This window comes from Myotis daubentonii, chromosome 3 (genome assembly GCF_963259705.1).
Source record: "Myotis daubentonii chromosome 3, mMyoDau2.1, whole genome shotgun sequence".
NCBI classification, from domain to species: Eukaryota; Metazoa; Chordata; class Mammalia; order Chiroptera; family Vespertilionidae; genus Myotis; species Myotis daubentonii.
In genome coordinates, this window is record NC_081842.1 from 81242498 (window position 1) to 81265848 (window position 23351).

The 23351-nt window shown below is 38.1% G+C and overlaps 2 protein-coding genes across 16 annotated transcripts in view; one reads left to right on the forward strand and one right to left on the reverse strand.

The window, feature by feature from the left end:
* TFG (trafficking from ER to golgi regulator) overlaps positions 1 to 19122 on the forward strand; it is a 32253-nt gene extending 13131 nt beyond the window's left edge. For 4 of the 7 annotated variants that reach the window (XM_059688004.1, XM_059687999.1, XM_059688005.1 and 1 more), the window contains 5 exons: positions 2312 to 2458; positions 6186 to 6353; positions 10309 to 10449; positions 13799 to 13897; positions 18301 to 19122. In XM_059688004.1, the coding sequence (XP_059543987.1) occupies positions 2312 to 2458; positions 6186 to 6353; positions 10309 to 10449; positions 13799 to 13897; positions 18301 to 18680 (935 nt within the window). In that variant the 3' untranslated portion in view covers positions 18681 to 19122. The remainder of the gene's footprint in view (positions 1 to 2311; positions 2459 to 6185; positions 6354 to 10308; positions 10450 to 13798; positions 13898 to 18300) is intronic. The other 3 variants (XM_059688000.1, XM_059688002.1, XM_059688001.1) reach the window with 3 other exon arrangements.
* Positions 19123 to 19458: 336 nt separating this feature from the next.
* ABI3BP (ABI family member 3 binding protein) overlaps positions 19459 to 23351 on the reverse strand; it is a 258489-nt gene continuing 254596 nt past the window's right edge. For all 9 annotated transcript variants that reach the window (XM_059687989.1, XM_059687988.1, XM_059687987.1 and 6 more), the window contains 2 exons: positions 21971 to 22093; positions 19459 to 20678 (listed from right to left, as the gene is read on the reverse strand). In XM_059687989.1, coding sequence (XP_059543972.1) covers positions 20563 to 20678; positions 21971 to 22093 — 239 coding nt within the window. In that variant the 3' untranslated portion in view covers positions 19459 to 20562. The remainder of the gene's footprint in view (positions 20679 to 21970; positions 22094 to 23351) is intronic.

The following is a 23351-nucleotide window of genomic DNA, read 5'->3' on the forward strand; positions in this document are numbered from 1 at the left end:
CAGCAAAATATTAAAAACCTATTTGAAGAAATGATAGAAAACTTCCCCTACCTGGTGAAAGAAATAGACTTACAAGGGCAGGAAGCACAGAGTCCCAATCAAGAGGAAGCCAAAGAGGCCCACACCAAGACGCATCATAATTAAAGACTAAGAGAGAATCTTAAAAGCATTAAGAGAAAAGCAGTTAGTTACCTATAAGGGAATGCCCATACGACTCTCAGCTGATTTCTCAATAGAAACTTTGCAGGCTAGAAGGAGTGGCAAGAAATATTCAAAGTGATGAATAGCAAGAACCTACAACCAAGATTACTTTATCCAGCAAAATTATCATTTAGTATTGAAGATAAAGAGCTTCACAGACAAGAAAAGCTAAAGGAGTTCATTACCACCAAACCAGTATTACATGATATGTTGAAGGGTATTCATATATATATTTTTTTCTTGATTTCAGAGAGGAAGGGAGAGGGAGAGAGAGAAACATCAATGATGAGAATCATTGATTGGCTGCCTCCTGCATGCCCCCTACTGGGGATTGAGCCCGCAACCCAGGCATGTGCCCTTGAACGGAATTGAACCCAGGGCCCTTAAGTCTGCAGGCCAATGCTCTATCCACTGAGCCAAACCAGCTAGGGTGAAGAGTATTCTTTAAGAAGAGGAGGAGGAGGGTTATGGGACCCTTCAGTTGCAGGCCAATGCTCTATCCACTGCGCCATACCAGCTAGGGCAAAAGATATTGTAGAAGGAGAAAGAGGAGGAGGAGGAAGGGAAGATGGGGGAAGGAGGGGAAGGAGGAGGAAAAGTATGAACAATAAAGTAACAAAAAAGAAGAAAAAAATATGAGCAATAAAATGGCAACAAATACCTATCTATGGACAATTGAATATAAAAATCAAAATAAGTGAACAAGAAATCTAATGAACAAAATAAACAGATGAATAAAACAGAATCAGAGGCATGGAAACATGGAACAGACTGACGAATCTTAGAAAGGGAGGGGGTGGAAGAGATTAACTAAAGTTCTTATATACATACTAGGGGCCCAGTGCATGAATTCGTGCACCTTGAAAGGAGCTGTGGGTCGTAAGGCTGCGGTGGGCACAGGGGCGAGTTTCGACCCATCCTCCGTGCCCCTGTCCAGCCCCTCCCGCCACAGCCCCTAGTCTCCTGTCTGCCTGCAGCCCCGCTACCGCTCCTAGGCACTGAGGGCACCAGCCCCGCTTGCACCCGCTGATGATGCGAAGTGATTTGGATCTGGTGCCAGCAGCAGGTGTGAGTGGCAGCTGCTGCCCTGATTGTCCCTCAGGACCAGGGGGAGGTGGAGAAGCCCTCAGGGGCAATCGGGGCAGCAGCTGCTGCTCGCTCCCACTGATGGTGCCGAGCAATTGGGACTGGCGCTGGGTGCCGGCAGCAGGTGTGAGCGGTGGCTGCTGGCCCTGATTACTCTTCAGGAGCAGGAGGAGGTGGAGAAGCCCTGAAGGGTGATCAGGGCCGGAAGCCACCGCTCACACCTGCTGACGGCGCTGAGCAATTGGGGCTGGTGCTGGGTGTGAGTGGGGCTGTTGCTGGCAGCAGGTGCAAGCAGCCGGCGGGACCTCGGCGTGCAGGAGCAAAGAATTTTCAGCAACCACCAGAGGCGCTCCCCGATGACAGCGATTGGTGCCCCTGCCTTGGTCTGGTGCCTCCACTCACCTGCTCCACCATCCCGCAGCAACTGATGCCCTCCATGTTCCGCATGTGCCCCCTGCTGGTCAGCGCACATCATAGTGACCAGTTGTTCCCTTATTTGGTGTATTTGCATATTAGGGATATATATATATATATATATATATATATATATATATATATATATATATATATGTATATATAATCTGTAGACACAGACAGTAGGGTGGTGAAGGCCTGGGGTGGGATGGGAACCGGGAGGAGTGGGCAATGGAGGAAAAAGGGGGACATCTGTAGTACTCTCAATAATAAAGATTTAAAGAAATGATACCAGAGCTTTCTATAGGTTTTAATTTATCTTACTGTCATTAAATTCTTCTGAGAAACATTTTAAAGAGTGTGATCATAAGCCATAGATATGGCATCAGCAAAGACTAATGAATATGTATTTTTTCCAAAAAGTAAATTATTAGCAATAAATAATTCTTTCCTTAAAAATAGTTACCATTCAAATGACATTAATAAGTATCTTGTTTGATTTTGTTTCACTTTTTAAAGAAATTATATTTATCTTAGTGCATATTATTCTGTCAATATACTTACTCAAAAACATTTCCTAATTTTCACCAAATTAATTCTTTTATTCCAGTTAATGGCCAACCAAGACCCCTTGAATCAAGTCAGGTGAAATATCTCCGTCGAGAACTCATAGAACTTCGAAATAAAGTGAATCGCTTATTGGATTGCTTGGAACCACCTGGCGAACCAGGACCTTCCACCAGTATTCCTGAAAATGGTAGACTGTGATTCCACTTTTTAAAAAAAAACGTCCTTCTTACATCTTTTTGCAGAATAAAAAAAAACACACTCTTCAGCAGGAGTTCAGATGGCACTCCCATTGTCAAATCTTTTTATTTTTGCCTTTGCTAGTATTCATATGTGTATTCCCAAACCTGGCTGCTCATCAGGATTGTCGGGGGATTTTATTATACCAACTAGAGGCCCGGTGCATGAAATTTGTGCCCTGGGGGGGAGGGTGTCCCTCAGCCCAGCCTGCACCCTCTCCAATCTGGTACCCCTCAGGGGATGTCCGACTGCCGGTTTAGGCCCATTCCCTGTGGGATCGGGCCTGAACCAGCAGTCGGACATCCCTCTCACAATCCGGGACTATTGGCTTCCAACTGCTCGCCTGCCTGCCCTCCTGGTCACCCCCTATCCACTCCCCTGCCAGCCTGATCGATGCCTAACTGCTCCCCTGCCGGCCCGATTGCCCCCAACTGCCCTCCCCTGCCAGCCCAATTGCCCCCAACTGCCCTCCCCTGCTGGCCCAGTCACCCCCAACTGCCCTCCCCTGCTGGCCCGATCGCCCCCAACTGCCCTCCCCTGCCGGCCCAGTCACCCCCAACTGCCCTCCCCTGCTGGCCCGATTGCCCCCAACTGCCCTCCCCTGCAGGCCTGGTCGCCCCCAACTGCCCTCTCCTGCTGGCCATCTTGTGGCTGTGGGCGCTGCCATCTTTGAGGGTGTGGTAGTAAATTAGCATATTCCCTCCTTATTGGCTGTGGGCACCACCATCTTTGAGGGCAGGGAAGTCAATTAACATATTCCCTCATTATTGGCTGTGGGCTCTGCCATCTTTGAGGGTGTGGTAGTAAATTAGCATATTGCCTCCTTATTGGCTGTGGGCACCACCATCTTTGAGGGCGGGGCAGTCAATTAACATATTCCCTCCTTGGCTGTGGGCGCTGCCATCTTTGAGGGCAGGCAGTTAATTAGCATATTCCCTCCTTATTGGCTGTGGGTGCTGCCATCTTTGTGACACAGTGAGGGTCAATTAGCATATTCCCTCTTTATTAGATAGGATTCCTAGGTCTTATTATAGGCCTACTGGAGAGCAGGACCCAGGAATCCCATTTTTAAAATGCTTTCTTGATGACTGAGTCTAGTTTTAGACTTCTGGATTTGTGACATAGGTCATTTTTCATGGTTCTCAACCTTCCTAATACCGCACCCCTTTAATACAGTTGCTCATGTTGTGGTGACCCCCAACCATAAAATTATTTTTGTTGCTACTTTATAGCTCTAATTTTGCTACTGTTATGAATCGTAATGTAAATATCTGATATGCAGGATGTATTTTCATTGTTCGCAACCCACAGGTTGAGAACCTCTGCCTTAGATTCTTGAATCCTTTTCAGTGTAATAGTTAATGAACCTTAGGAATTGAAATCATTTCATTTCAATTGGTATGCAAGTAGTTTTAAGTAAAAAATAATTCTAGCCCTGGCTGGTTTGACTTAGTGGTTAGAGCGCTGGACCAAAGGGTCATGGGTTCTATTCCTAGTCAGGGTTTCCCGGTCAAGGGCACATAACCTCTGGTTGTAGGATCCATCCCCAGCCCAGGGTGTGAGTGGGAGGCAACCAGTCGGCGTTTCTCTCTCTTTCTCTTTCTCTCTATTTCTCCCACTTCTCACTCCCTTCCACTCAGTCTAAAAATCAATGGGAAAAAGATCCTTAGGTGAGGATTAAAAAAAAAATCTAGATTAGTATATTCTAATGGCCTACTATAAAGTTGATCTTAAACACAATTTTTAATTAAAATATGCAAAGAAAAATTAATTTTTTTCCCATTTTACAGATGACATGTACTGTTTATATTCAGATGAAACAAGATTTATCAGTAAATTTGGAACTGACAGAAATATGCAGCTATGTATGATTTTCAGTGCTCTACCTTTGCAGTGGTTCTTGGACACTTGCTTTCTCTATGAAGCAGATAATGCGTAGGCTACCTTAGATACTGATTGATCTGTTACAGTAGCTCTAGCAGCTAGCTAATGGAGCAACTAGTAGGCGGGTGGACATATATTGTGTTTTCTGATGGATTTAGTTTGCAATTGGAAGGATGCGTAGGTAGTGGAAGGTGGTAGTGTGAGGGTGCATAATTTGTAAGATTGATGTGATATGCTCTTGGGATGTAGCCTTGGAATTAGAGGAAGGAAAATTGGTGAGGATAATGGATAACTGGTGGACTTATTTTAAAAAAGTACTCGTAGGAGTTTTCTTCTAGAAATTTAGGAAATGTTAGTATAACCAGTGGAATGATAGAAATGAATGAGAGATACAAGCCCTTATGTGCTTATATTTCCCTTAGTACTTATATTTTTTTTACAAGATACAGTGGGGCCTTGACTTACGAGTGTCCCGACTAACGAGTTTTTTGAGATACCAGCTGTCTCTCGGCGGATTTTTTGCATTGAGTTGATAGAGTAATTTGAGTTAACGAGCTCCTAAATGAGCTCGGTCTCGGAACGAATTAAACTCGTAAGTCAAGGCCCCACTGTAAATTTTTCTTGATTAAAGATGTGATCTAATAACATGTTTATTTACTTGCTTGGTAACAGAAAAAAATTGATTACTAACTGTTAATTGAGTAAATCGTTAGCAATATTCTTTTTACTTGTATATTTTGTTCTGTTTTTATATCTTTCTTTGTCTTGACCTCAGGTTCCTATTTGTAAAATGTAGGTTATTCTTGAATCCCTTTACTTTTACAAAGTAGTAGTATAAATACCTATTGAGTACCTTAGTATCCTTAGAAGAAAAAAATGGTTTAAAAGTAGCCTGCTCATATTGTTTAAATTTTATTTTTCCATTTTAAAAATAGTATATTATGGAAAAATTTAAACATATATAAAAGTAGACATAATACTGAAATGAATGCCATGAACCTACACCCAACCTCAAGTCATAGTCATCATCATGTCATCTATACTCCACCATATTTCCACTCCTCCCATATTATTTTGAGCAGATCCTAGACACATTTCATTTCGTCTGTAAGGGTTTAATTAAATAAGTATTTGAAACAAAAACATAGCAAGTTAAAATAATGTTTTTAGTGTATTGGTTGGCTTGGGATTTCCATGTAATCTAGTAATAGACCAGTAGACAAGTAGAAATAAAACATAAACATTGATAATTGTAACTTTAGTTAATATCTTCTCCTTTTACAAAATAAATAAGTGTTCAGTATATGTCTGATATTGGGGTATAGGTCTTGGGGCTCCAAGAACTAAAAAAAAGTAAAATTTTTTTCTCTGTTAAGGAGCTTATATATATTTTTTTATCTGATAATCTTTAGGGAAAAATGTTGATATAATTTTTTGAAAAAGGTGTTATTTGTCTTGTGTTTCTTTTTCACTATTTTTTATAGTTTTAAAATTAAAAATGTAAATAAGTATAAAGAAGAAAGTAGAATGATCTCTAATCTTGTGTTCAGAAATACTGTTAACGTTCCACACTGCATATACTTATATACAGGGTGGGCAAAAGTAGGCTTACAGTTGCTTGTATGGGAAATAATATAGTAATGAATAAATAATAATACAAGAATAAACTGTTTTGTGCGCTCACAACTGTAAACCAACTTTTTCCCCACCCTGTATTTCCCTATCTTCTTTTTGTTAGCCCTTAGTGAGTATAGATAAAATGGAAACGAGTTTTTGATTTTTTCCTCTTATAGATACTATGGATGGTAGGGAAGAAAAGCCTGCTGCTTCTGATTCTTCTGGAAAACAGTCCACTCAGGTTATGGCAGCAAGTATGTCAGCTTTTGATCCTTTAAAAAACCAAGATGAAATCAGTAAAAATGTCATGTCAGCGTTTGGCTTAACAGATGATCAGGTTTCAGGTAAGTTAGTTCCTTCCTCCCATTCTTCATTTGATCTCACTTTCCTTCCCTCCCTTTTCTTCTCTAATAGGATAATTTGGATATAGTGAAGTGCACAAATCTTAAGGCTCAGTAAATTTTACATATGTATACACCTATATAAAACCCCAACTATATCAAGATGTAGGTGATTTCCAGTTCCCAGAAAGCATTCTCATACCCTCTCCCAGTTAGTAGAAAACTCCTCTTCATAGAATAACCACTATTTGGTTTAGGTAAATTTTATCAATTTTAGAAATCAGAAATCTTATTTTTTAAAAATAATATCGTTTCATATTTGTTTCATGATTAAATTATACTTACTGTCTTGGTCTCTCTTTTGATCTGAAATTAGAGAAATTCAAATGCACATTTCTGGTTAAATTGCTTTAGTATAGAAAATGCTTTTATATGAATATACTTTTTAAAAGTATTTTTACTGACTTCAAAGAGGAAGGGAGAAGGAGAGAAAAACATCAGTGATGAGAGAGAATCATTGATCGGCTCCCTCCTGCATGCTCCTTACTGGGGATCAAGCCCGAAACCCTGGCATGTGCCCTTGACTGGGAATTGAGCTGTGACCGCCTGGTTCATAGGTCAATGCTTAATCACTGAGCAGCACCAGGCAGGCTATATGAATATTTTAAATCTTATAATAACACCTATACTGTGATTTCTTCCTTTTTATATTTTATTTCTTTAACATTTTTTTGCTTCTTTCTCTTGGGGTTCCACATACTTTGGAGAGCTTAATATTGTCCCATAGGTCTCTTGAGTTTCTTTTTTCTTTTTTTCTTCACTGTTTTTTCTCTCTATTCTTCAGTTGAGGTGATTTCTATTGAACTCACTTCAAGTTTACTGGTTCTTTCTGCCATTTCCATTCTGCTATTGAACCTTTCTAGAGAATTCTTTTTTGCTTTTAGCTCTAGAGTTACCATTTGGTTCTTTTTATAGTTTATTTTTTTCTGTTGAGATTGCTTACCTTTACATTCATTAAGATTATTTCATTTTAACTCACTGAATGTAATTTTACTTAATTCTTCAAAAATATTTATAATAGCTGCTTTGAAATGTTTGTCTGCTATATCTAATATCTGGGCCAATTTTGAGTCACATTCTTTTGCCTGCCTTTTTTCCCCTGAGTATGGGCACATTTTTTCTAATATTTTGTATGCCGGATAGTGTTTGAAAACTGGACATCGTGGTTAATATGTTGTAATGACTTGGCATTCTTTTTGGTTCTTTTGAGAATTTTTTTGTTACTGTTGCTCTAGCAGGGAGTTAACTTTTATGGACTCAAATTGCTCATTTTGTCTTCCCTCGGAGTTATGGCAGCTGACATCTCTGCTCAGTTCTTTCAGCTCTAGGAGCTGCTTTTTTTCTGAGCCCTCTTGGCTGTCTCTTGCCCTACTCCTAACTCTGGTCAGCTAGGAATTTGGGACTTGGTTTATACTCAGATTTTTGGTCTCCTTTGTTGGTGGACTCTTACTTTAAGGATTTGGCCTTCAAATTTCTAGGTGCTTGGCTAGCCATGAAGTTAACACTGTGGCTTTCTCTTCGAGCTGCAGAGGTCAAGGCTTGCATTTCTTTCCCATTGTAATCCCACTGGGGGTAAACTCTTCTGATTTCTGCAGACATTTGGTTGACTTTCAGTGATTTTTAAATAGTTGTTTTCTTTTATTTGGTTCAGGTTTTTAGTTGTTACCTGTGGAATGGTTTACCCGACTAGTTTACTTTGCCATTATTAACTAGAAATGTAAGATTCAGTCTGTTAATTTTATTTTTCTTTGATACTTTTATGAGATTATTCACTAGAGAGAATTGTAAAATTCTGAAGAGACTCATATTTGTATATGATGTATGTTCTTGACAAAAGAAGACTATAGACAAATGGCACAGCTGAAAAACACATTTTTAAAGCAACTGAAACGAGTTAATATTACAGCTTCTAATATTTAAAACTTCAAGAAATGCTAGAGAGAGGAGTAAATAATTATATATGAGATCAGTCTTAAAATTTTTTATTAGAATATATTATGTGCCAGACCAGAATATTATGGTTAATACAATCACATTATTTGCAGATCATTTTTTCTGGTAGTTTTGCACGTTGAAATACAAAAACTATACACATTGAAAACATGTCAGAATACTTTGTAGTTATTCTGGTATGATGTGGTGAAAAACTCATCTATAATAGTGAATGGACAGGGGAAGGAGGGATGAACTATTACAGATTGGATAATGTACATTAATTAACGTGCAAGGGAGAAAAAGAGCAGTCAAAGTAATACATTTTTTAAAGATAATAACTTTTTTATAGGAGGGATGTGTGTATGAATTTGTCTACATGTGTGTAGGTGTCAGTGAAACAGGAGGCACACAAGAGCAGCCAGCCATTTTACTCTGGTAATCTTCATTTTCTCTTGTATTACCACTGCTGTTAATCCTAGTTTAGGTTCTCATCAGATCTGGACTGTTAGCTGCCAACTGTGTGCCTAACATAGTGCTAAGTTCTGGGATATATTAGTGCAAGGGTTAGGTGTTTGCCCTCAGGGAAATTAGTCTGCTAGCAATAGCAAGCAAGTACTTATGTGGAGCTTTGTAAGTGGTAATACTTTAATAAGCTCTTGCTAAATAATCACTTTTATAAACACTTGTAACTTACTCTTCCAGGAACTTTATGGAGTAGGAATTAGTATTTCTTTTGTACAGATGTGGAAACTGAGGCACAGAAACAGTTACTAAGTGGAAGTACTAGGATTCAACCCTAGGCAGTCTGCCTCCAAAACCTGTGCTTTTAACCACTCTTCTATATTTTCTAAACAAAAAGAACTTTTCATGAGTTGTCTTCAGAATGTCTTTTTTGACTGTCACATTATTGGAACTTTAGTGAATTTTCTCCATTTACTGCTTTGTTTATGATTTTGGAACAATATGGGTAGCTCCATGGATAAGAGAGGTAGGGGTTGTGAGGCAGATGAAAAGAGTCAAAAAGGAACCTGGTCAAAAAACTTGTAGTAAGAGGGAAGATGGAATCTACTCAGAAATGCAAGGCAGAAGTTGGTAAGAGTCATAATAAAAGTATGCTCTATAGAAGTTCACAAGAGGAAAAAGTATTTATGGGTGAAGAAGTGTTACTAGAACTGTGGAGTTATTACTGAGTTTTAAAGACTGTTGTATTTAGATGTGTGAAAATGGGACAGTGGAGGTATAGTGGTAAGTGAAATGCAGGCAGAAAAAATACATATATTGGTAGAATAGGGAATAGATTAGTTTAGCTGAAGGGGGCATGTGAGAAGGAATTGTGAGAAATAGTGTTTGTATCCTTAAATACCAAACTATAGGGTTGTATTTTCTTAAATGGCAGTGCCGACCCATTAAAGAATGAAATTATACTTTTGGTTGACCTACAAACTAGATCGCATGATGGGAGGACATTGGTATTGCAGAGATGAGTTTTGGTTTTTGCAGGGGGCGGTTACTACTCAGAAATACAGCACTCTGCACTTTATAGGGAAGGATTTCCTGTTGTAGCTGTGGATTCTTAAGAGACTGGAGCAAAGGACTAAAACAGGGGTCCTCAAACTTTTTAAACAGGGGGCCAGTTCACTGTCCCTCAGACCGTTGTAGGCCCGGACTATAGTTTAAAAAAATACTATGAACAAATTCCTATGCACACTGCACATATCTTATTTTGAAGTAAAAAAAACAAAACGGGAACAAATACAATATTTGTATTTGCATGTGGCCCGCGGGCCGTAGTTTGAGGATCCCTGGAATAAAATATATATATTAACTGTAAAATGCTGCATTTACGTTTATGTTTATTCTGTAGTACTTTTATTTTTAGTCTCTTTTAACCATACTTATGAATTGAGCTTGCTGGGGAATAGTCTTGCATTAGAAATTGAACTGAGTTTTTATGACCATCCAGGGCCACCCAGTGCTCCTGCAGAAGACCGTTCAGGAACGCCTGACAGCATTGCTTCCTCCTCCTCCGCAGCTCATCCCCCTGGAGTTCAGCCACAACAGCCACCATATACAGGAGCTCAGACACAAGCAGGTCAGAGTGAAGGTAAAATAGAGCTTAGAGCACATGTGCAGAAACGTACACATGCAGAAATGTTTATTGCAGCGTTGTTGGTAATGGTAAATGCTTGTATTCATGCTATGAACACAGGAGGGAAAGATTTTGATTTACTAATATGGTATATTTTGGGGTAAAAAAAACAACACACCAAATAGAACAATATGTTATGTATGCTTCTGATTATTGAAAAGAAAAAAGAACCTAAGAAATTATTTATGTGAATACAACACAAGGTGAAAGATCTGGAAGGATTCATATCAGTCCGTGATGACCCTGGGGTCAGAGGTGACTCATTGAGGTGATATTGAGGTGATACTTTTAATTTAGGTGCTACTTTCTTTCTTTTCCCTTCTCCCTTATGCAACTGTGTATTACTTTCGTAATTTAAAAATATTTTTAAAATAGAAGTAAAGCGTATTTATCTTAAGGGTAGTTTTGTTAATAATGTCTTTTGAGGGGAAAAAGTGTATTTTAAAATCAAATTTTTTTTCTTTAAATGATGTGTGCTTAGATGGTAATTTACTCTGTGGGTTTTGATATTCTCTCACTGTAAATTGTGAAAATTGGACTAAACCAGTAGTTTTAAAAGAAAATCTAATTCTGAATGAAATATAACTTGTAAGCTCAGTATTACAATATTATGATAAAAAGGGGGTCATTGCCATATGTCAGCGATTTTTCAATCTTTTCTATCTCATGGCACACATAAACTAATTACTACAATTCTTCACACCAAGAAATAGATTTTTTGCTGACCTGACAAAAAATAAGTATAATTTTGATTTATTTACAAAAACTATAATGGTAGTTTTTATCTACTATTTTTGCTCCAAAGTGACTTTTAAAAAAATCAGGTGCCCATATAAGGATTTCTGGTACCAAGAATTAACCAATCAGATGCAACCTTAATCTGTGATGTTACCAATAAGATGCAGCTGTATTATATGACATATATTTATGGTTCAATATAGGCCATTCACACCAGATAGCTATTGTTGTGTTGGCTGTTGTCATTTTTTTATTTGATAGTCTAAGGCAGCAGTTCTCAACCTGTGGGTCGAGACCCCTTTGGCGGTCGAACGACCCTTTCACAGGGGTCGCCTAAGACCATCCTGCAGTTCAGATATTTACATTACGATTCATAACAGTAGCAACATTACAGTTATGAAGTAGCAACGAAAATAATTTTATGGTTGGGTCACAACATGAGGAACTGTATTTAAAGGGCCAGAAGGTTGAGAACCACTGGACTCTAAGGGAAAAGAGGTCAGTTCCCTGACTAAATAGTCAGGTATTGCATGTTTTAAAAAGTCTTGTGGCACACCAGTTAAAAGTTGCTGCCATATGTGAAGGGAATTGTGCCACAAGCTCAGGACAGCAGGCACAGGGTGCCTCATTTATACTCTTGGAGCTCTGCCGATTGGCTAAGTATAGTAGTTTCCCCTTTTCCATAGTTTTCTTTCTGCAGTTTGAGTTACCCGCAGTCAACTGTGGTCTGAAATATTAAATGGAAAATTGCAGAAATAAATGATTTGTAATTTTTAAATTACGCACTGTTCTGAGTAGCGGGATGAAATTTTGAGTCATTCTAACTAGGACATGAGTCATTCTTTTGTTCAGTATACCCACACTGTATATGGTTATACCTGCTGTCGTGTTATCACAGTGCTTTGTGTTCAAGTAACCCTTATTTTATCTAATAATTGCCCCAAAGCCATTCCCATAACTTACATTCCAGTATATTGTCATATTTGTTCTATTTTATTATTAGTTATTATTAATCTGTTATTGTGCCTAGTTTATAAATTAAACTATAGCATAGCTATGTATAGAAAAAACATTTTATATATATATATATATATATATATATACATATATATATATATATATATATATATATATATATATATATATATATATATATAGATAGTTGGGTACTCTCCATGGTTCAGGTATCCATTTGGAACATATTCCCTGTGGATAAATGTGTGAGAATTATTGTAGTTACTCATCTCTAGGGTGCCTTCCAGATATTTAAATGTTGGTTCTGTGAATTGCCCATACATAAAAGTACACATTTCACTTGAAAACAAACACTAGGTGGAGCTCTAACTATTTGTATAAAGGCGCCATGTGGTAGTAAGATGTATTTTCAGCAACAGAAGCAAGTGAGTGCTGGCTGCCTGCTGCACTTCAGTTACAGTTAAAGTGGCACTGGATGCTGCATTGACTTTTTTTAGTAGTTGTCTCTTTCTGCCAAAAATATGCTATTTTACCATAGTCATTTTAAAAAATATGTTTTTATTGATTTTAGAGCGAGAGGAAGGGAGAGGGACAGAGAGATAGAAACATCGATGAGAGAGAAACATCTATCAGCCGTCTCCTGCACACCCCCTAATGGGGATAGAGCCCACATATGCCATGGTCAGGTGTCCTGACCGTAATTGAACCGGCAAACTCTTGGTGCATGGAATGACGTGCACCCAATTGAGCCACACTAGCCAGGCTACTCCCAGTCTTTTGATCAACATTAGATAGTTTGAATATTTTTGAAAGAATTAGTCAACATGAAATTTTAAAGATTTAAATACTAACTAGATATTAGAATGAGAGCTCTAAGCATTACATTGAGATAAATCCACCATTAGAACAACTGTAAAGTAGTAAAGATGATAAAGACACGAATCACGAAAAACTTGTTTGGAAATCACAGGTAATAAAAGTGTCTGAAGGGTTTCTCTGTAGGAACTGTAGTCTACTGACATAAATAGTACTCTCATTTCCAAGTACACATCCCCAGTGTTAAACAGGTCTACCATTATTAAAAAGTTCATTGAGGAACTATTTAGGCTTGATCAGATTCCACGTGATTGGCTAGGGTCTTCAGATGATGGAAAAGCAAACTGTTGTCAAAATGCCAAAGGTGTCTTTGAGGTCTGGAATGAAAGACATCATGTACTGTAATTCCTTGCTACCAAAGAGTCCATTCATATGGTAACCAAAAAAGGTTCAGACCTTTAGATGACAAATATGGTGTTTTAGGAAAGATATGGGAGCTATTAATGTGTGTCTCTTAGATTTTTATTTTTTGACTCACTTGATTTTTATTGAACATTAGCAGTACATACCTATTGGTAGTTGGGTTTGAAAACACTTGTTAAATTTTCATTAAATTGTTAAATGTCTATTCATTGACATTTAAAGGGGAACAAACATTCTTCTGTCTTTGTTACTCAGTATGTTTATGTGTTTGGATGGGCAGAGAATTAAATGTGCCTTAAAAGCATTGTTTTTCTACTGAGTTAAACCTGCCTCTTCTTCTTGTCTTTTTTAGGTCAGATGTATCAGCAGTACCCACAGCAGGCTGGTTATGGTGCTCAGCAGCCACAGGCACCACCACAGCCAGCACAGCAGTATGGCATTCAGTATTCAGGTGAGCAGGTGTCCAGAAGGATCTGGCTCATGGTTTTTGAGCTCTTGCTATACTCACTAAACATTAATCCTTTCCTCTTAATTCCTTGATTTGTAATACATTGTCATAGCAGGTAGTATTTATTTATTAGGGAAATAACATTTGTTTTATTTATTTTAAAATATTTTGTATAAATATTTTATTGTAAATCAACATTTCAGTTTTTCAGTGGGCAAGTAAAACAGTCATAGTAGATGATTCTGTAATAACTCATAGTATAAAAAAGTTTTTAATACAAAGCTATCTCCTACTGATGTGATCAGCTTACCCTTAGGTAACTTTGATTGCAAAAGTGCAAGGTTTTTTCGCTTCATTAATGTGACTCATAATCCCAGTATACTCTTAGTGTCTGTAAAAATATTAAAACTCATAGTTCCCTCATACATGGAAAGGTGATCTTAATACAGGGTGGGGGAAAAGTAGGCTTACCATGGTTTGTATGGAAAAGACATGAAGGTTATGATTATTATAATAGCTTTATTAACTCTGTTTTGTGTAGTCACAACTATAAACCTACTTTTGCCCAGCCCTGTAAATAAGCAAATTAAGCTACTTAGGTTTTTAAATCTCTCCGAAGTATGTAGGAATACCAAAAACAGGTAAAAAAAAAAAAATTTAGAATTGTATAAAACCTAATTTAGGCAGTTTAAGAACATTAAATATAGTTGTTTTGAATAGACATCCTGGAGATTTTATCATCTGACCATTGAAGATTATCCATACTTAAATATGATAAATCACTTTAGTATAGTTTAAACATAGTGATTATAACAATTCAGGTAATTTTTACATTTGCTAGAGAGTTCATGTTCAACTGTTTGTTTTACAATGAAACATTTAAGTGTCAAATTTCAGCTATAATCAGTTTATCTGAATCTTGCCTAATTTCTATTTTATGGAGTTTTGTAGTAAAAACTAGAGTAGGAGTCAGCAAACTATAACCCATAGGCCAAATATGGCTTGTCGCCTATTTTTGTGAATAAAGTTTTATTGGGACACATCTGCACTAATTCATTTTTGTACTGTCTGTTGCTGCTTTGGCATTACAATGGCAGAATTGAGAAGTTGCAACAGAGATCATCCTATATAATAAAAGCATAATATGCTAAGTGCCTGGTCGTCTGGTTGCCCATTCAACCAATCAAAGTGTAATATGCTAATGATATGCTAAGGCTGCTCAACCGCTCCCTATGACGTGTACTGACCACCAGGGGGCAGACGGTAGGTTAGCTTGCTGCTGGGGTCCGGCTGATTGGGACTGAGCAAGATGGGCCAGACATGCCGTGGAGCCCTCCTGCAGTCCATCTCCGGCTGGCCAACCTCATGTCCCTCCCCGGTCCTGATCGTGCACTGGTGGGTTCCTTTGACCTGGCCTGTGCCCTCTTGCAATTTGGGACCCCTTGGGGGATGTCGGAGAGCCGGTTTCGGCCCAATCCCACAGGCCAGGCCAAGGGACCCCACTGGTGCACAAATTCGTGCACCAGGCCTCTAGTAGGCTCATAAGATGTAGAATATTTACTCTCTAGCCCTTTACAGAAAAAAAAGCTTGCCTGTTCCTGAACTAGACTACAAAATTCTATCATTAATTGCAGTTTGACATATCTTAACACACACAGCAATTTTTATTTGGATTGTATTTGCAGTATAGTGATTTAACCTGTTGCTGCTAGTTTTTAATTATACTAATAAAAGGGTAATATGCTAATTAGACCGGGAGACCTTCTAGGAGACCTTCTGGACAAAGCCATGGTGGTGGGGCCGAGGCAGAGGCGGTTAAGAGTGATCAGGAGGGGAGGGCAGTTGGAGGTGATCAGGCTGGTGGGGGGAGGGGCAATTGGGGGCGAGAAGGCCGGCAGGCAGAGAGGTTAGGGGCAATCAGGCAGGCAGGCAGGTGAGCAGTTAGGAGCTAGTGGTCCCAGATTGTGAGAGGGATATCCGATTACTGGTTTAGGCCTGATCCTACAGGGCATCTCCTGAGGGGTCCCAGATTGGAGAGGGTGCAGGCCAGGCTGAGGGACACCCCCGCCCACTCCCCCCCCCCCCCACTGTGCATGAATTTCGTGCACCGGGCCACTAGTATAAAATAGGTGGAATGAATTTAAACTTGGATTATGATATTTGAGGGAAGGTTATTTTTAGGATGCAAATCCTTAAAATTAAAGAAAAATCAAAATGTTACAAACTATGTAATTTGTAGAAATCTCAGAGTTTTAGAAGCACCCGGAGAGCTTTTCTTGAAAGTTATAGGTACCTGGGCCCTCCTCCCATAGATTTTGTTTCATTTAGTTTGTGGGATTCAGGTTTTGATATTTTGAAAGTATTGCAGGTCATTCTAAAGTCAGCAAGGTTGGGACCACTGATTTTGTCCCATTAACCCATGTTATAAATGAGGCAACTAGGGTTGGGAGTGGTTGTGGTGCATTGAAACACATGCAGCCATTCAGTGGGGGTGCTAGATAAGAACCCAGTGCACTTGACTTTCCACTTAATTACTTCCCTGTTAATTACTTCCCTATATCATTCTGCATTCTCAAACTAAGGTAGGGGTTGGCAGACTTTTCTGTCATAAAAGGCTAGATAGTAAATATTTTGGGCTTTGTGGACCATACAACCCCACTATTCCTTTGTTCAAAACAGAATTTTCATTTCTTATGATTTCTGATTTCTTCACCAAAGTTAGTCATTTTTTAAGGGAGGGGATGGTGGTTTGAGGGAAACTATACATATAATTTGGAAGTATTGCCACGTTGTAGTCAAAGACTCTACTAGTTTGCTAATGAAAATGGCATCTTAGGCCCTTAGGGGTCAGTCTCTTTTTTAAGAGAAAATTAAGGATCTAGTTGTTTCCAGACTCCTTAGTGAAAAAGCCAGTTTAGATTTTTTTGTTCATTTTTGCCAGGATGAAAAGGCAGGTTTTGTTTAATTTGTTTGTTTTAATTTTTTTTTTTGTTTTTTTGTTCACAGTCTTAAGTTGAACAGACCTTTTCAGTATAAAAGCTGAGTCCATCTGTTTCTTCATAATCTTATAGTAAAAAAATGAGTTAAAAAATTTTATGTAGAAGATAGGAGAAACTGTATGACATTCAAGATTTGATCATGAATTGACTTTAGTTCAGTATTTAGAAAATATAAGTAAAATGCATTAGATATTTGATTTAGTTATTAAAAATTAAGCTTGCTCTTAATGATTTTAGTCAGGGTCTCTCTCCACTCTGAGTAAAATTTAGCTTTTTTGAAATTGTCTTTGTATTTCTGATCCCATTAGTCCTATTAATTTGAATTTGATTGGGAGATATGGGAATAGTCAACCGATACTCCGCTTGGAGACTAAGTGGTGGTGGTAGCATTGGACCATTTTTGACACTGTTGGTTTGCCAGTTTCCCTCTGACCTTTTTCCAGTTTTATTCATGGACTATGTCAAAAAGGTTTCTTTCATGAGTAAATTTTGAACCCAGGTTCAAGGTGAGTTCAGAATATACACAAATTCATTCAATCCTTTTTTTTCAAATGCGGGGTTGTACATATTTTAATAATTTTCTTATGTATCTGGTATTTAATGCTGACAGGATTCCAGTCAATGGAGAGGTTTCATTGCAAGTAGCTGCAGGTGTGTTTCATGGTAGAGATAAAAGTTTTTAGTGAAGCAGACTTTTTCTTTTAAAACAATTTATATCCTTAGTAAATAATGAATATAGATTTTGCTTTTGTGGGGCAATATGGTATGTTTTTTGTGTGTTATGTTATTACTGCTAAATCATAATATTGAGTTGTAAAGGCAAAAAAAAATCAGATACCAAATCTTAAAAAAGTGAAAATATTAAGGGTTGTGAAGATGGGTACTTAATGTTTATTCTTAAATGGCTTAGTTTTTATAGAGTGACTAAACTTTTAAAGCATCACAATTAGATCTATTTGTAGCACGATTGTTTCATTTAAGAATATTAATTCTCTAATGTATTTTTATTTGGTACTGGTGTTAAATAGGCCTTCCCTCAGAACCAGACTAATGACTAGTTTTTGCATTAATTCTGTGCTTTATCATTTGAGCATTTACTCTTTACTAGGAATTATGCTTTTAGGGATTATATAGTGTAGAAGCAGTTGGTAGTGAAGAAATATATGTATACAGGTTTCAATTTAAGATGAGTGGGTTTAAAAAATTTTTAGAAAATTTTTGATGTCATTTAGTCTGGAAATAAGATTACATGGTAGAATCTACTACCTTACTTGTTATATAAATACTTAGGATTAAGTTTGTTAAATTTCTCATCATTTTTGGTCCATAACAGTAAAGGCTATTTCTCTGGAAAATTTTTATCAACAGAAAAATATAGTATATACATTATTTATTTTGCCTTTTCAGCAGGCTATAGTCAGCAGACTGGACCCCAGCAACCTCAGCAGTTCCAGGGATATGGCCAGCAAGCAACTTCCCAAGCACAAGCTGCTGCCTTTTCTGGTCAGCCTCAACAACTGCCTGCTCAACAACCACAGCAGTACCAGGCGAGCAATTACCCTCCACATACTTACGCTACCCAAACTTCTCAGCCTACTAATTATACTGTGGCCCCTGCCTCACAGCCTGGAATGGCTCCAAGCCAAGCCGGGGCCTATCAACCAAGACCAGGTTTTACTCAGTCTGCAAGTACCATAACCCCTCCTCCAAGTGGGCCTAACCCTTATGCACGTAACCGTCCTCCCTTTGGTCAGGGCTATACTCAACCTGGACCTGGTTATCGATAAAGCAGCTCAGTTACATTGATGAAGTGTAGCTGGTAGCTGTTTGCCTCCCAAAAGACTCCAATACTATTATTTTATTTTAATTTGTATTGAAGTTCAGAAATTTAAAAAGCAGAGCATTTTTTATGATATCATTGTTGCTGTTAATTGAGAGTATAACTTGCTAGAACACAAAAAAAGACCAAAATGAAAGTTTTTTTCCTCCCCTGCTTAAAAGTGTAGCAGCTTCCTAGTAATTTTGGAACACTACTCTTATGTGTGTAAAGTGATTGACTTTCTAGCTTGCCTTGTCCAGAGGTTATTAAAATGCTAGGTTGAAATTTAGCCATCTTATTTGGCTTTGTACTATTAACATGATGTACTAAAAATAGATCTCTTTGAAAAGACAACTAGATATTATGTATAAAATATAACATTGATAGGTTAATAAAGATGATTGAATCAATTAACGGTCTTGTTTAATCACTAAAATTATATATTCATGAGAAAAAGGTGGGAAACAAATCCTTACTAATGTTTTGTAAATAAAGTATAGGTGGTCTAACTTAGAATAGTTTCTATTCAGAGAAACTGATTTTTGTCCTGACTTGAAAGAAATGCATTTAACAACTATTGGCTTAAAACAGTGAAACTTTAAAATTTATGTCACAGGAAGATAGATTAGCATAATACATAAACACAACAGATACAGTATTATAAGACACAAGGGGATTTTGGTAGATCCTGAGTAAATGTAATTTTCCTTATAGAGATGAACTATTCAAAAATAAAGAACTCAGCCTTAAAAAAACACTACATTTCTTTATTGCAGTTTCTACCTGTTTGAAAAGTACAGAATGTAGCATTGATAAAATTGAAGCATGTTGAAAGGATCCTCTCAGAATGAGGGAAACAATGCAGCATTCCCACCTCCCTCTCCAAATGAGGAAAATACCTTTTTAAATAAAAATGAGTCTGAGTCAGTACAGGTTAAGTTAGACTGAAAACATCTTCTGATACATTCATTCCTAGAAGTCTTATGTGTAAAAACGTAGTAAATATCCTGTAAAATGGTAGCGATCTCATCATATGTTATCTTTTTGAGCTCAGACTTCACATTCAGTTTCTTCATACAACTTGTTTAGAATTATATTAAAAACAGTACAAAGACAGTTGCTTGAAGGAATAGTTTGACAAAGTATATTCAGATATTGTAATATATAATTGAGTATAGTAAGAAAAAATGTATATTTTTGAAACAGTATGTCATTCTCAATTCTATTTTTAGCTGAAATGAAATTTACTTATTGAAACTAAACCTTTTTAATAATTTAAAAATATTTGAGGCAATGTATATTCACATGAATGTTTATTTAAACATTCAGAAAAGATATTCAACTATTACTAAAAAACTGAAGTTTAAATAAACATGTGAATTTTAACCCCAGATATATATGCTGAAGTTAATCTGATCTAATAAGTTAAACCAAAGAGAGATTTATGGAATTAACTCACCAGTAGGAAGGATACACATTAATAAAAGTAAACATTTTTTAAAAAGTATATTAGTTTTTGATGTTAATTTTGTTATAAAAGTATCTCAAAACATTACAACATTGTGATAAATAATATACAAAAAATCTCTTAAAATACCATGAATAGGGAGCCAGCTTCCCCAGAAAAATGTTACTCTGTTAATATCTTGCTTTATTAAAATGACTTTTTAAAACCTGATAAATATTCTCAGCAATTTTTCTAATAAAAACATCTAATACTGCTATCAATTAGATTTTAAACTTTTATACATAGTAAACAGAACAGCTTTAAATGAATAACAAATACCATAGTGTTTGCAATTATTTTTTGCCACGATGAAACAAGGCACTTGTGAACACGATTGCAGCGTCTACCATTTTCCAGGAATTGTGGTCCCACATTCATACCACTGAACGTAGTTGATTTGGGTGTGACCACCAATTTCTCCAAATTGGACAGGTTCCTGGCGAACTGCTCTGAAATAGCCTATAAGGGAAAGTACATTATAATAATTGCAACGTTATATATTTGCCTTCATTGCTCATAGATTGAATGGCTGAATGTTACTCTAGGTGAAGTGAAGTATTTTAGAAATGGACATTTAGAAATGGTATCTTTCCTGAGGTAGAAACTGGGGCTAAACATCAGGGGCATCTGTAACTCCTTAACAAAGCATGGGACTATTGGTAGTGTCTAGGAAACAAAGCTGGAAAGGAGCAGGAGTCAGAAGGGTTGTGTGTTTCTGAGTGTCATTGAGCACATCTACACTCGGTCTTATGTGAAAGTGTACTTTCTGCACATTACAGACTCATAGTGGTCTGTGAAGAACTGACCAGAGTAATGGTGCTATATTTATTTACCACTGTGTTAAGAAACAAAAGAAAGGTAATATCAAGCTTGCTAAATTTCTAAGAATTAAACTTAGGTGGAATCTTCAATGACCCTATACTAAATGATTAAAAATTTCGAAATTTCTCTGTGAATGTAAAATATAGAAATATACACAATTTATAGTATGTTTATATCCAGTTCCTATAAGATACCAGTTTCAACTTCTGGTTCATGGATTCACAGATCCTATTAAGGCATCTTTTCTGTGATGCCAGAGAACAAAATGTGTTGCTGAAAAGACTAGTCAAATGATTTAAAGTATCTAACAAAGTTCTTAGTGATTCCCAAGTAATATGGACATTTAATTTACACTCTCCTGCCTTGCTTGGACAACAAGTAAATTAATTTTCATCTTTTTAATCCTCGTTAAGCAGCTTAGTGCTAAAGTGTCTTCAGCATTACCTTGGTTATTCATTTTTTAACATAATTGTTCTATTTTAACTGAACTTATATAATGAAAGCAGATACTAGTACTGTTTTTCCATTTGTGGTAGTCTGTCTTTAAAATTTTTTTAAGGGAATAAAAAAATGCCTATGTGCTCAGTATTGAAAAAAACATAAAGGTACTATATATGAATGATTTAAGTTTAGGAAACATTGCTCTTTTATTCAGGTTTCCTTAAAGTAGAACGCATTTATATATGTTTGTGTGTAGCTTTCCTTGGCCCTAAGGAATAGAGTCTTAGGGGCTGGGAGGAAAGTTGAGAAACTTTCATTAAGGTCTTTATACTAAGTAAGGTCTTTTAAAAAATTTTTTCTTTCTAGCTAGATAATTATAACAGTTCTAGCATAGAATTATTTTTAAAGTGATTGCTTTCCTCAGCTTGAATTCTTTTTGGGTCAATTTATAAAACCGTCCTGCTTTTGAGGAGGCTCAGAAAACATACCTTCTTTTGTGGGTAACTGCTCAGAAGTCAGTTGCTGTCCTGTGCGTCCATCTAAAAACGAGTCCACAAATTGGCAGTGATCTTCTCCATGGCCTCTCTGATCGCCTATGTTATAAAATTTTCCTGAAGAACCAAAAATTAAAAGGATCATAAAGTGTTACTTTCTTTGATATGAGACTATCCTATCTAATAATAGAGAAACATGGTCATTAACCATAACTTCGCTACCCTTCCCATTGGCTAATCAGCGCAATATGCAAATTAACTGCCAGCCAAGATGACGGCCAGCAGCCATGCAGCTGAAGCGAACATGAGGCTTGCTTGCTCCAGTGACGGAGGAAGCCAAGGTTCCCCGCCTGCCACAGCCCAGCTCTGAGCTCCGGATGCAACGATGTTGCAATTATAGAAGCTAAACAAACTCCAGAAACCTGCTTTTAGCCGGCAGCGGGCTCAAAGCTTAGAGCGCCAGTGATGGTAACAGAGTTTCAATTATAGAATCTAAACAAACCCAGATATCTGCTTTCAGCCAGCCAGAGCCTCAGAGCTGGAGCCGGCTCTCAGCTCCAGTGACAGCCATAGAAGGTAAATAAATCCCAGAATAAAAAAAAGAAGAAAAAAAGAGGCTGGGAGCTTCAGTCACCCGCCAGCCTGAAAACAGCCCTCAGCCTCTCACCCAGGCTGGCCAGGCACCCCAGTGGGGACCCCCACCCTGAAGGGGGTGTGACCAGCTGCAAACAGCCATCAGTCCGTCATCCAGGCTGGCCAGGCACCCCAGTGGGGACCCCCACCCTGATCTGGAACACCCTTCAGAGCAAACCAGCCGGCCCCCTCCCATGCACCAGGCCTCTATCCTATATAGTAAAAGGGTAATATGCAAACTGACCCTAACAGCAGAAAGACTGGGAATGACTGGTCACTATGACACACACTGACCACCAGGGGGCAGACGCTCAATGCAGGAGCTGCCCTCTGGTGGTCAGTGCGCTCTCAGTGGGGGGACCTCTGCTCAGCCACAAGCCAGGCTGACGGCTGCCAGTACAGTGGTGGTGGTGGGAGCCTCTCCTGCCTCCTCAGCAGCGCTAAGGATGTCCGATTGCAGCTTAGTCCCGCTCCCCACTGGCAAGTGGACCTCCCCCGAGGGCTGCCGGGCTGCCAGAGGGATGTCTGATTGCCATCTTAGGCACAATCCCCTGGGGAGCAGGCCTAAGCCAACAAGTGGTCACCCCGAGAGGTCCCAGACTGCAAAAGGGCACAGGCCGGGCTGAGGGACCCCCTACCCCTGAGTGCACAAATTTTTGTGCACTGGGCCTCTAGTATACATATATAAAAGCCCAAGCACCTGGACGATTGGCCGGTATGACACGCACTGACCAACGCACTG